Source organism: Camponotus floridanus, unplaced genomic scaffold (genome assembly GCF_003227725.1).
Source record: "Camponotus floridanus strain SB8 unplaced genomic scaffold, Cflo_v7.5 scaffold6, whole genome shotgun sequence".
In the NCBI taxonomy this organism is placed as follows: Eukaryota; Metazoa; Arthropoda; class Insecta; order Hymenoptera; family Formicidae; genus Camponotus; species Camponotus floridanus.
This window is the reverse complement of record NW_020229769.1, coordinates 2,547,521-2,561,687: the sequence shown is the minus strand read 5'-3', so window position 1 is coordinate 2,561,687 and position 14,167 is coordinate 2,547,521. Positions and strand designations below refer to the sequence as shown.

At 36.5% G+C, this 14,167-nt stretch overlaps 2 protein-coding genes across 2 annotated transcripts in view; both read left to right on the top strand.

The window, feature by feature from the left end:
• Positions 1-885: 885 nt before the first annotated feature.
• LOC105259470 (putative leucine-rich repeat-containing protein DDB_G0290503) lies at positions 886-8,409 on the top strand. The gene is made up of 9 exons (XM_025413059.1): positions 886-1,148; positions 1,457-2,000; positions 2,119-3,981; positions 4,056-4,152; positions 4,720-6,213; positions 6,442-6,528; positions 6,879-7,135; positions 7,251-7,334; positions 7,516-8,409. The coding sequence occupies exons 1-9, from the start codon at positions 886-888 to the stop codon at positions 7,855-7,857; spliced, it is 5,031 nt and encodes a 1,676-aa protein (XP_025268844.1). The 3' UTR covers positions 7,858-8,409.
• A 4,184-nt stretch (positions 8,410-12,593) lies between these two features.
• LOC105259443 (hemicentin-1) overlaps positions 12,594-14,167 on the top strand; it is a 28,896-nt gene continuing 27,322 nt past the window's right edge. The window contains exon 1 of the mRNA XM_011271375.3: positions 12,594-14,016. Coding sequence (XP_011269677.1) covers positions 13,935-14,016 — 82 coding nt within the window. The 5' untranslated portion in view covers positions 12,594-13,934. The remainder of the gene's footprint in view (positions 14,017-14,167) is intronic.

Sequence of the window (14,167 nt, the reverse complement as noted above, 5' to 3'; positions counted from 1 at the left end):
TAAATTGACCCGAGTTAAATAAATTTCCGATAATGTGACAAGAATATAATTATATACACAGAGAGATAAGAATATAATTATATACACAATTACATATGCAATTGGTATTAGTTCCTAACCTTTAAATCTTTTATACGATACGCTTTTACGGACATCAAACATATTAAATATGATCCTTAAAATTATAACAGAGGTCATGGAGAATCGATCACCATTTTGTTCTTGCGGATGCCATGCACCACGGTCACTAAAATCGATCGAATCGCCCAACGAGCCATGCTGTTGCTGCGATTACAATCCTTTCAGCGACGATTCGAAAGAATCGGAGATCTATGATTTGCCGTTTGCCTTGCGAAAGCTGACGGTAATGAAGTGCCAGATGAAGAAATGGCGCATGGAACGCCTGCAACTCGAGAGCGAAAATAGGTCTCTGAAACAAGCCCTACAATCACTCGGTATCGATGTTCCACTTCATAGCTGAACTTTTCTCTCCTTCGTTTCTTGTATATTATTACATTTCCTATATATCTCTCGAATCACGCTAGGAATAATCGATCATGTTCTACTTGTGTAATAGTTCTATTATAATAGCTTTTGTTAAAAGATTCATGAATTAGTTACATCAGTTAGTTTTATATACTTTGATTGAGAAATATATAAAATAATCTTTCTTGAATTATATAATTTGATGTAAAGGGAGAGGATGTGTGTGTCTTATTATTATACATATATATAAATTCCATTCTTGTTCTTTGCTCTTAAGTCTGCGGAATCGGCATGCATAGCGCACCGCAAGAGAGAGACTCTGTTCTTTTTAACCGCATAAAAGAGGATTACGAATATACATACATATATATATATATATATATATATATATATATATATATGTATGTATATTTCGAGCGGTCAAGTAATTTTCATGTAGGTGGGAAACCCGACGGAATATTTGGTCCCGATCCCTTGCTCGTGCATTATCGCGAGGAAAACGAAAGACTGCAAAATGCAAATGAGGAACTGGCTGAAAAAGTTTGTAACCTCGAGGAGAGCCTCGCCGAACGAGATTGCTGCGACGATCCCTGCGAGAAAGTTAAATACATGAGGGAGAAAATAGCAGCGCTGAGAGATCGTTTCGCTGCCGAAAAGAAACGGTACTAGTGCTAATTGAATATGAGACTTCGTCAAGACAGCAATGCGTCTTTTCACGCATCGTTCTAATAGAAAAGTTTCTTCTTCATTGCACAATAAGAAAAAACGCTGCGGTCTATGAATTTATTATCAATTAATAGCTCAGAAATTAATGGCTAAGAGCTCTTTTTGTTTCGTACCTTATAAAGTTATATAGCTTTGAAAGAAGATTAATCATAGTTTATTTGCTCGTTTCACATTTCCTTTGAAAACTATCAATCTTCATTAAATGCAGAATATAATGATGTATAAATTGTTAATATTTCAACAGAATGCGAGATACGATATCGCATTTTAAGTTGAAACTGGCGGAAGCCGAGGAGGATACTTCCTGCGCGGCATTAAACCGTTTGAGGGCAAAGCTTCGCGAGTTAATGAAAGATGGTCAGAAAGCCGATCAACAGGTACTACCCGTAATTGTCGAAAGATCAATGCAGACGGTGGATCTCTCAGAAAGCTACGAAAATCTACGAACAGAGAACGAGCGTCTGCAAGCCGAGTTAATGCAAATGCGTCGTTCGATCAGGGAGGTTGATGTACCGATCTTAGAAGACAGTATCGCTCCTCCATCTATAGATAAAGAAGAGATAGATACAGAGAGATCGACGTTACTGAGCCGCCTTCAGAATTGCGAAGAGCTTCTGGGCGAATTGAAAATGCATTTAGACGAGAAAACGGCTTACGCAGAGGCTCTAAAGAGCGAACTTGAAGAGCAAAAAGCTTCCGCATTGGCATTAGATATGGATCAGGTGACCGTCAGTCGTAAAGACGCGGAGGAGGAGATTGAGATAAAAAAAGAGGAACCTGACGATAAGGTATCTCACTTTATTTATCTATGCGTGCAGAGATACTTGCGATCAATCACGCAAAAGTTGCGGATGTTTTACACGTTTAATTCGCAACAGTTTATGACAATTGGACGTTTGCTTGCAGATTATGGAGCTTCTTAGCAGCCTGGGGCAATCTGAACTGGTTGTGAGCAAGTTGCAAAACGAGATCGAAGATATGAGGTTTCAACTGTATAATCTCGAGATAGAGAAAAAGAAATTTCTCGATGAATTAGGGAAGCTACAGAACATTGTGTCGGAGAGAAATGATCAAATAAATAAATTAAACAATGAAAGTGAATCCCTGAGGAAGCATATTGAAACAATAAAATCCGAATGCGATGAATTAAGTACTAAGAATGCGTCATTAGATATAGAAGTACGAGAAACACAAGAGAAATTGAAAAGAACGGGAGATGAAAATAACGAGTTAAGAAACGAGATCGATAAGTTGAATGTTAACCTGCGTCTCCAGGAAGAAAAATTTCAAGTGGCGCAAAAGGAGCTGGGGGGTGCGAGAGACAATTTGCATAGTCTCGAGACTGAGAATGAATTCTTGAAGAAGGCATTGGAAAATGTTCAATTGGAGACTAATGAACGTAAAGAAGAAAATGTTGCCTTGAAAAACAATCTTGATAATATGATTAAGGAATTAGAATCTGCGAAAGACGAAAATAATAATGTTAAGATGGAGGTTAATCAATTATTATCTGAGAATAAACATTTACAGGATGAGTTAGAGAAACGAGTGGCGGAGACAGAGCAGTTAAAATCCGAAAGAGCTGCATTAAAAGACGGTCTCGATAGATTACTGGAAGAGATGGATAGATTGAAGATTGATAGCGATAAACTAAAAGATGAAAATCTTGTGATTACAGCCGAAAAGGACAATTTGACAGCCGAAAGAGACAACTTAAAATCTGAAAATATTCTTCTTAAAGATGATTTGTCTAAGACAGATTCAACGTTAGTTGATGCAAAGAAACAATTGGATGAGTTTAAAGTGAAGAATGAAGTTCTTACGGAAGAATTGGAGAAGGCTAATGTAAATAATAATAAGTTATTCTCAGATTTTAATGCTCTACAAAGCGAAGTAGCAAAATTAAAGTTGGAAAACAGAAAATTGTTACAAGAAGCAGATGATGGGAAGGAAGAGTTAACAAAATTATTATTTGAAATAGAAAATCTGAGGAAGGAGATAGATGATTCAAATAACGAATTAATAAGAGTAAATAACGAAGTTGTAGATTTGCGGAAGGAAACGGCTGGACTAAATAATGAATTGAAGGAGACGAAAGTTGTAAATGAACAACTAAGGATAGACATTTACCAAATGGCAGAAAACAATAAAGCTATTAAAGCGGAAATGGATAACTACAAAGATGAAAATGATAAACTAAAGACAAAGGTAAGCAAAATGAAGGAACAAGTAAATTTATCGACGGATGAAGTAAATAAATTAAGAAAACAACTTGAGGACGCTGAAAATCGGGTTAAGTTGCTCGAGTCTCAGATCGCTAGTTTACAGACTGATAAGGATGAGGTACAAGACGAGATCAACGCTTTGCAAAACAAAATCAACAAACTAAAACTAGATCTTAGTGCAGAAACTGCTGCTAAACGAGACATTCAGGAAGAGTTAACAGCATTGAAAAATGAAATGAAAAATTTGATCTCGAAGATCGATGAATTAAAAGTGCAAAATCATGCCCTAAAAGAAGAAAGAAATGCTCTCAAAAATGAATTGCTGAATCTGGGCGAAGAATTATCAAATCTAAAAGTTACGAATGCTGAAATGACGAGCGAGATTAATAATTTAAGACCAAAAATATTTGATCTCCAATCGAAGATATCTAAATCGGAAGAAGATATAGAATATTGGAAAATAGAGAATTGCAAACTCAAAATGGATATAGATAAACTATCTATCGAGAGTGAAAAGACAAAGGAAGATTTAAACGTTTGCAAGGTAGAATTAATTATAATTCATATTCCTTGCGTCTAACTTTTTATTTTTGATAATAATTATTTTGAAATTCATAGGTTGAGCGACAATCATTAGAGGAGGATATAACTAATCTTAAGAATGAAAAGGTTAAGCTCGAAGGAGAAATTACAGAGCTTAAAAATCAACTGGAAAGACTAAATCTGACTTCACTCGCTGAAAAATCTGCTAAAAAAGAGGCTATGGAAGAATTGGCGAAAGTCAGCGACGAAGTCATTGCATTGAAAGAAGAACTCGAAGCATTAAAAATTGAATTGACTAAATTAAGAGTCGAGAACGATAAGATGAGAGGCAAAGAAGATAATCTGTCGCGTCAAGTATCAACGTTAAAAATGGAACTTGAAAACGTGAAAAATGAAATATTAGCTTTGAGAGTTGATAATGATGCATTAAAATCGAAAATAAATACATTGGCAGCTGAAAACAACGAATTGAGAAATGAATCAACAAAAATTATGTCCGAAATTGATGATTTGAAATTGAAAAACATGAATTTAATAAAAGAACGACAGAAATGTGAGGAAGAGTATAGTAAGCAAAAAGACGAGAATGATAGACAGAAAGCTGAAATCAGAACTTTGACATCAAATCTGACAACTGAACAGGTATTATCGGAACAAATTAGGTCAGATTTATCTACTAGCCAATCGGAAAACGATAGATTAAAAGCGGATATGGAAAAGCTGGAGAAAAATTTTGATGCATTTAAACTAACATACGACAAGCTGAATGATGAAGTAGAGAATTTAAGAGAATCATCAATTGATGCGCAGGATAAGATGAACAAGTTACAATATCACGTGGCCGCATTATTAGAAGAGAAGGAATCGCTTTTGAACGAATTGGGCAGTTTACGAATGGAAGTGGATAGATTAGGTAAAGAAATTATATCGAATAAAGCTGCTAAAGAAGCTGCTGAGAAAGAGATGATCGTTTTAAGCGGGGAATTATCAGTGCTGAAGGCAGAATTGGATAAAACGCGCATGGAAAACGAGAGCTTAAAAAAGGAATTGAACGACGTGAATAAACGATATGTTAGATTGAAGTACGAAAATGCCGCTTTGAGGACCGAAAATACTAAAATAACGACAGAACTCGATTCCTTCAAGTTCGATTTAACAATAGCGAAGAGCGATCTCGATAAGTCTGAGAATCAGAACGGCAAGTTAAAGGAAGAGATCGATGAGTTGAAGAAAATACTCGGCGATGCCGAAACGAAGATTAAATTTCTGGAAGGACAGCTCGTTGACTTATCGACTGAAAAAGAGAGAGAGAAGGAGAGACTCGAAAAGGAGGTGAACGACGCGAAAGTTCAGGCTGCGATTTCAAAGGCCCATGCTGATGACGCACGAGCACAAATCGATGACTTAGTTAAGGATTTGAATGCAGAGAAAACAGGCAGAAGCGCTGCCTTGAAGGAATTGGATGCCTTAAAAGGCGCTTTGGCTCATTTGCGGGATGATCTAAATAGATGCCGAGCGGACAACGAGCGGTTAACGATCGAGTCGGCTGCTTTGGAAGATCAAGTGCTGGTGTTACAGGCGGATTTGAGAAAATCCGAGATTGAAAACGACAAATTGACGAGGGAATGTAGCAGATTACAAGACGAAAATAGGGACACGAGTGCCAAGTTGAATAACGCTTGGATCGAGTTGGATAAAGTAAAAGATGATATGGCAAGGTCACTAATAGAACGTGAAAAAACACAGCAAGATTTAGAAAAATTGACAATGGAAAAAGAGGAATTGGAAGATAATCTGAGAAGAGCGCAAAGTCATATCGATAAATTAAAAGAAGATGTCGAGAAATCCAAAGGGGACTTTGCAAAAGATATTAACGATATCGACAAGTTAAGAGAAGAATTAGAGAAATTGACAATTGAAATAGAAGAAACGAGAGAAGATTTGATACGCGCGAAAGAAGAGAATGATAATTTAAAAATTGTCAATAATGATCTTAAATTAGAACTAAATCAATTTAAAGTTCAGCCAAGTGAGATAACGGTTTATCCTGAGCGACCAGATGAGGAATTCGATGGATCGATGGATCAAATCCGTAAATTATTCGCCGAAAATGCAAATTTGAGATCCGAATTAGATCGTTGTCAAGCAGAGAATAAGCAATTGAATAAACAGCTTGACAATTTACGAAATGAAAACATCAGATTATTGAAATCTTTCGTTTCTCCTATTGAAGGTTTGTGTATACGAATTTTTTTGATATATTAATACCAAAGATTGTACATAGCATGCTTATAGATAATTATATATTCATCATTTTTATCGCGTAGCTATTTAAATCAATGGGCATAATTTAGTCGTGTAATACGTTTCATTCATTCGCGGTTTTCGACGAGCCTTTTTCTCGCCATTAAATTCGTCGGTCGCGTTCGCATTTAAAAAGAAGACATCTTTATAATTCCAGAAGCTGGCGTGATTAAACCGGATGAATGCGGCGACTTCGTTAAGGCGAATGAATTACTAAAGAAGCAGATTGAAAAGCAATATGACGGTAAAACTTGCATAAAAACTTTCCAACTGTTTTGCCACCCGACAGTTTTTATCGTATTGCGTATTTGCTTATTCATAGCTCTTAATGAGAGAGTCGGACTAATATCTTAATAAACTGAACATTTCCATAAATTTGTAATATTTGAAAACAATATTTTGCAACATTAAATCATTATATTTCATTTATTACATATTTATTACATATTTAGTCATTAACCATACAATGTTGATAAAAATTGTATAATTTGATGGCACATTCAACAAAATTTTATATAAGATGGGATTATGAAATGTAAATAAAATCTTATTATGTAATCTCTACAAGATTATTCGTATTTTTTTTCGCTATAGCCGTGCAACGTGTACGTGATTACATACACTATATAGACGGTAAAATTCCTACGAAACCTGTAATGGCAGCGACGTTGGACGATGACTTGGAGATCACGCGCTGGACGGTGCCTTCCATCATAGAATTGTTCAAAGAGTCTCAGAAATTGTCCGAGAATATTTATCTGGCGGAAATCGAAGTGCAAAGCATTGATAGATTATTGGAACTGCTTAACCAATGCAAGAGAGACAATGAAAATTACATAAAACAACTGTCGGTGAGAATAATAAAAGCATTAGTTTAATATACGTGGCTCTATTTGATGATTTATCAAGAGGGTAACTCGAAATTTCCTTGTGCACATATTAACGCGAGAAATGAATCGTTTCTAGGAGCTTGGTGTAGAAGTTACCAAGGTTGCAGGTGCGGATAATGGCGATGAGCTTGCAGCTTTTGACCCTGAATCTTGGTTGAAGGTACGTGCGTAGTGATGAGAGTTCATTTTGCTAATTTCGTCTTTAATCCCTTCCTTTATACCTATTAAATCTCGTGTCGATTCTTCTCGCGTATATACACAATAATCAGTAGCAAGATATATGAGAATATTCTTAGGGTATAATTTTCTAAAACGCGAACGATTCGTTTCGCATCTTTCAGTCTTTGACGCTGACGCAATTGGCCGAATTGCATGACAAGATTTGTCTATTGACTTCAAACATGGTGCAACAAGACAGCGGTCCTGCGGCATACGATCGATCAGCGATTAATTGGGACTACGACAGCGATCCGCTGCAAGCGGATTACGACGCTTTAAACCGGAGGATCGCCGCCTTGCAGAAGCAAATAGCCGAGAAGCAGATTGAAGCGGGGTGGAAGCTGCAGGAATTAAGACGGGCTCTCCGTCTCGAGCAGGCTAACCTGATTCAAATCTTCGACCGGATGAATCTCGAAAGAAGACGCAATTTGGCTCTCCATCTCACCATGGACGATTCAGCGTGAAAGCTTTCTACGCTCGACTTTACGCTTGCTTCGAGCAAACTGTATACAGGCGAAATATAAATAAAAAACAATACAAGAATTCGATTTGAAAAATATTCAAAGGACTATACGTGATTGAGAATAATTCAGTAATTTTGAAAATATTCGATTCTTTTTGACACGTTGCAGTTTCGTAATTAAAGCAACACGTGTCGAGAAACGAAAGGGGACAAATAAAATGACGGCTTCAATAGTCCCCATTTGTTCCCGTACCCTTCTCTCGCACGATCCGAATGATTACGATGATTTTGTAGGCAATATAATTGCGATAACGCCCCATATTCAGCAACAACAGTTTTGTTGCTAATTACTATCGAACAATAACAACTAATGAGACCCGCTTGTTTCGCAGCACATGCTTGTGCGCTGCCACGTGCGATAACGTGATTTCCTGTTTCATTTCGGAGGTCGCGTTGTTCGATCGAGATTAATTCAATTGTGCCGCGTACCGCATCCGTTCCCACGACTTTACCAGGTCGAATGCGCGCGCGGGGTTCAATAGAAAGGCGTATGCTGTCGACAAAAAGTAAACATATAATTGAAATGCGCGGCTAGATCAAAACGGTAAATGAATTTTCGAAATCCATTTAATATGTGTATCTACCGTACAGAGGAAATAAATTCGTAAAATGCCGATAGAGAGTTTCCTCGAGAGAGAAAAAGGAAGAGAGAGCAAGAGAGAAAGAGAGCAGCCGGATATTTTTTACATATTAACGCGGGATATATGGACACATCAACGAGATCTCGCGAAAAATATTGTCATTTTTCTTTCTTTCCTATCTTTTCAAAATAGATAGAACTCTTTTGATTTATGAATTATGCATATGTGTCTCTCATTTCAAGGTTTTGCATCTTGATTTGTTTTGCGTTGAACAGAACACTGTGCTATTGTAAATGCGTTCGTGGAATTGATCAATCGCGGCAGGATGCTATATAATCTTTTCACGTCATATAATAAACGGATATTTTAAAGCAATATTTTTATTTCATTCGCGCGAAGAGTGCAACAGTGGGAAAATTATGAAAAAAATAAACTTTTATTTTGAAATTAATAAAATCTTATAATAAATAAACGGATTACAGTGCATATGCGTCAAAATATATTCATACTACATTTATTTCGAAATAACTTTTATATTTATTTAAATTATTTAAAATGTAAAAAGAGATGGGAATTAGTTGTAATTTTTGACCTAATTTTCATAGTTGCATTCACTGGACGCGTAATTCAGCTTCAAGAGCACCTCTATCATAAGTGCAATAAGCTCATATTCTATTTCCTAGATGTCATAAATGCAATAGGATTACACTCTCTTAGGAAGATATCTCTTTCTTTCTCATTAAAATTAAAAAAAATTATTTTATATAAATAAAAAAATATATTAAAAATATATTAAAAAATATATACCAAAAATAAAAAAATATATATTTATCTCTCCTTCTTCTTCTTCTCTAACATGAAGTTCGATTGGTATATAAGTTTCAGGGTAGGCGTTGATCACACGGAAACTCTGAGAAGAAACTTTGTAACGTAATTCCCGTTTTCTGATACACTGATGCATAATTTATAGGTCGAACCCCTGTCCATTGCACCTCTTCAAGATCGACTCTGTTAGATGGCGACCATTAAGAACGCGATTCTCGCCCATCTTCACGTCCGGGAAGTTGAAGGACATGTTTCACTTGTTGCTGAACTGTTCCGAGCACTTCGAGAGGTATCTGAACAAGATAATGCTCAAAGACAAGATCATCGAGTGCAAGATCTGACATCTAACTTCACTATCGATCAAGTTGTATACTTCCAACATTAAGATGTAAATGTCATGAAAGAGAAAAACAATTAATTTTACAAATTAACCTTTTCTGTTTTGATTTGAAAATCATGATTAGAAATATAACTAGAGAGGGATACCTTAAGCATTTCGAATATTTGATAAATAATCATAACGTAATCGAGTTCATAATTATTCACGCATTTCATAGAATACAAAAAGCAAAACAATGTTAGCGAAATGTGGCGAATTTCGATGTACTATAGGTCTCCTCACGAGAAACTGGATGTTAACAGTTGGAGAATTTTATTTGTACAGAAATATTATACATACACGCACAAAATTTACTTGCAAAAATCATATATATGTGTGGCTATTATATAACTATACAGATTATTTTTTATAAATATTTATTTTTTTTAATATTTTAATACCATTGTTTGCGCAGAATGAGGGAGAGAACGAAAATATATTTCGAAGGGATAGCAGATATGAATACCGGTGGATCCAGTTCATCTCGATCCTAACATCTATCCTGACCCGAGAGTCTTGGATTTCGAGCGATTTAGAAAGAACGGTATTGAATCAGTGAATCTGATGCACTATCTGGCTATTCGGAGATGGCTTCAGGAATTGAATCAGTAAATATATTGAAAAATTCTCCGTTTCGTTTTCAAGATATTTTTCGCTTGATACAATTATTTCATTTCCATAAACATATATATAAGATAAAGGAGACTTTCTTTCGAATAATTTAATATTTACAAATATTGCAAGTGTATTGAGGGAGAGGATAAATATATGAATGCTAAAAATCAACATTAAAACAAAGGTAAAATTGACATCGTGAAAAATTACAAAATAAAAAATTTTAAAAATTGATTTATATTTATATTTTTTTTACATTTATATTTATATTTAATTTTACATTTATATTTATATTTTTTCTTTTCTATCTTTTATGATTTTTTATTCGGTGAAATAATTAAAATGCTTTTAATCGTACACGTTTTATTGAGAATGATATGTATATATGAGATAAAGGATGATATTTTATTGTAATATTAAGATGATATTTTCAAGTATTTCTCATTCGGTTAAGTGTAATATCTCGAACATCATCTTTCTACAATGTCTGGAAACTTGTTGCGGAAGCAATAAACTTGTTTAGAGTACTTTATTGTGCACCTGCGCTTTTAGTAAATACATCATAATTATAATAAACGTGAGTTTATTATAATTAATAATTAATTTATAACGCTAGTATGCTTATTCGATATGTGTCTCGTGTATAAGTAATGTACGAAATTGATTATAAATAGTCATGTATGGAATTGAAAAATTACAGGATTATTATTGGAAAAGATACATTTTGAGACATCTACCTGTGACACACGCAAAAGCATTTTTCAAACAGTTCCAGTTGAAACATTTTAGATTTATTTTCAGTGTGATGCAGATTTTGTGAAATTTTTAAATAAAGCTAAAAGAGAGAAAGAGAGAGAAAAAGAGGAGGGAGGCAGCTGACGAGGAGTTAACATTTTATATTTTTCCAGTTATATTCTCGAATTTGAAATGTCCATGTCGATGCAATGCGTTTCCGGCGTGTACACATGTGTGATTTTTTTGGTTAGCCAACGTACACGTAAATCACTTTCACTGCCCGCAGGGTGCACGAATTAAATCCGGCTTGTTCTGTAATTCAATTTTTAGCTTTTAATACTCGCGCTTTTATGCATTGGCAGTTGTCATTTTTCTTGAATTGTTGTATTTCGTTGCAATACAAAGCGCATGTAAAAAGCTACGCGTAGTATGTCGGGATGCGTGGATATGAAGGATTAATTGCCAGGAAAATTGAAAAACAAGAATCTGTGAGTGTGCATATATATATATATATATATATATATATATATATCTTGTACATATATCTTATATTATACATATAATATATATTCTGAATTTTCGTTGATATATTATATAATAATTTGTTCTTATCAACTTAATATTTCGTTACGTTTAAGTATTCAGACAAATGCATTTCTTTAGTATTTTCTTTTAGTATTTTATTTTTTTCTGAAACTTGTGTAGTATAGTTTTAATCGATTGAGGAAGAAAGAAAAAGAAGAAGAAAAAGGGAGAGAAAGAGAAAGAAAAGAAAAAGGACAAAAAAAAAGAAGAAAATAGAGGCAATGAGCAACAAAGTAGTTGTGGATATGATTGATCAGACATTGGAGAACTGTCATTTTGATGATGCTAACAATTATAATTTTATGTAAAACATAAGAAATTTTACAAGATGCTTTCAAAATGTCTTCTGTATGTCATGTAGTATATATACATTCACATTTATATGTGTTTCAACTCTTTTTTTATTTATTATTAATTAATAAAAAGAATTGCTCGTAGTATCTTTGCATTCAGAGATTAATCAAATATCACTTTTGAGGTGATATCGATTCACAAATCTGGATGTTGACAAAAAGAGAAGAAAAAAGAAATTAATTAATTAAAATTAAAATATTAAAATTAATTAATTAAAATTATAATTTTTCATGTACAATTACACACCTTCTCCATTCGCTGATCGCGTTAGCAGACGAGGATTACACCTCCGAAATCATCTTTTTCCTCACATCTCCCGAGCTACGCAAGCTAAAATGTCTCGCGTTTCTTTGTTCTGTATTGTTCGCGGTCTCAGCGTTTTCAGCGACAGTACGGTCGTTTTCTAACGTTCACCGATTCCGCGGAGCGTTCGGGGGATGCGCGCGATGCAGTAGTATAGAGTAGGACGTGGCCGGGCGCGGGAATGACGGGGGTGAAAAGTGATCGGCGGGTGCTTTAAGCGGCCGGAGGGTAACGGACTCGCCCGATTCGCGCCGAGGCAACCCGAAAGCTCCGTCGGCTCCGTCAGTAGGCCTGCCGCAACGCAGCAGTGAGCGCGCCTTCCACCTCTGGCAGGGGCTCGCGTATCCCGAGAGATCGGTTGGACATTACTGACGGCCATGATTTCGATCCGATCCGATCATCGGCACCCTAACATGCGCGGGTGATCGATCATATCGCGACCCACGGTGACAAGTGTACTCGTGTGAGTGATCCTCTCGGACAGGGAGGCACACCACCCTCATGTTGCGCGCATCCGGAAGAAACTTGGCACGAATTTGACACCGTCGGGGCCACTGATCAAGTGTGATCCGGCTAAAGAAATCACCCGGCGATTAAACACTTTCCTAAAGAAATAAAACGTATTTTTGTGAACGAATAGATGTTATAAACAGCGATCAATAATTCGTTTCTGGCGATCGATAATCTTCATTCGTGTACCTGAAATCTCGTCGGGTTGATAAATCTGTCCAATAGAGTCAAGTAATTGGAGATGCGAACGCCTCGGCGTTTTCTGTCAAAATTCTCGTATCGTCTGAAAAACCCTGTGAATTTTGCGGGGGATGAAAGATGCATAACGAAAAGAGTAAGCGATACATCAGTGTAATTCAAAATGTTTTCGTGTACAAAGTACGACGGCGATAACTCCTAATAGTACCTTTTAACCCTCGATGTTGTCGCGCAAACGAAGTCCATTTAACACTTATCGATTTTTCCGTCCCACGTTTCTCGAAAACATCATTACGTCATTATTGTCGGACGATGACGGAGGAGCAGAACGGGTCATTCGCGCGTGTGAGGCTTAGTGGTGTATAAAGTGAACGCCAATAGACTGTGTATGTGCGGAGTATGTACAATTACTCGATCGAGTAACCCCATTAGAGATGACGTTGAAGTCTGCGTACATAAATAACGCTCGTAACCTCACGAAGCCCTTAAGGAGTTACGCGACTTACTTATAATCCGCAGTTTTACATCGAGAGCCTACCTTGGCGTAGACAGGATACTTTGCGTGCTCCGTCAACTGCACTTAAGCCTTCTCTCAAAGCGCAGTCAGGTCATACTCTCATCTTCATCGCTAGTTATCGCTAGTTAAAAGTGTATATCGGACGTTTTATCGGAGATCGCTTCGGGAAATTCAACCGCCTGGAGAACTGAATCGTCGGGGTCAGATCGATGATGACGGATCCACGTCTTCCACGTCTCGCGATGAGATGCGTCCGTTAAAATCGACCGCGTCTCGTGCAACCTGACGAATCTCTCCGAAGATTCGTCTTACTGAAACTTATCAAGCCACGTCGGGGTCTCCCACTTAAGCACGGAATTCAAGGAGGACGATATCTGCACGAAGAGCTGCAGGAGCAAGGATTCATTTCGCTTACAATGAAGAGGATGCTTCTGCTGATGAGCTTGCTGGCCCGGTTCGTCGTAGCGGAAGTTCTGCTCGGCGACGTCGATGAGCCACGTAAGTGATTGCAAGTTTCCTCGCAGAAAGGAATAAAGAATAATGTGTAATTGTGAGAGGAAGGAGAGGGAAGAGGGAGGGGGCGGAGAAGTTTATCTCGCCCGTTTGTTTGCGTTCACTAATGGGGAACAAATAATTGGTTTGGATCGGA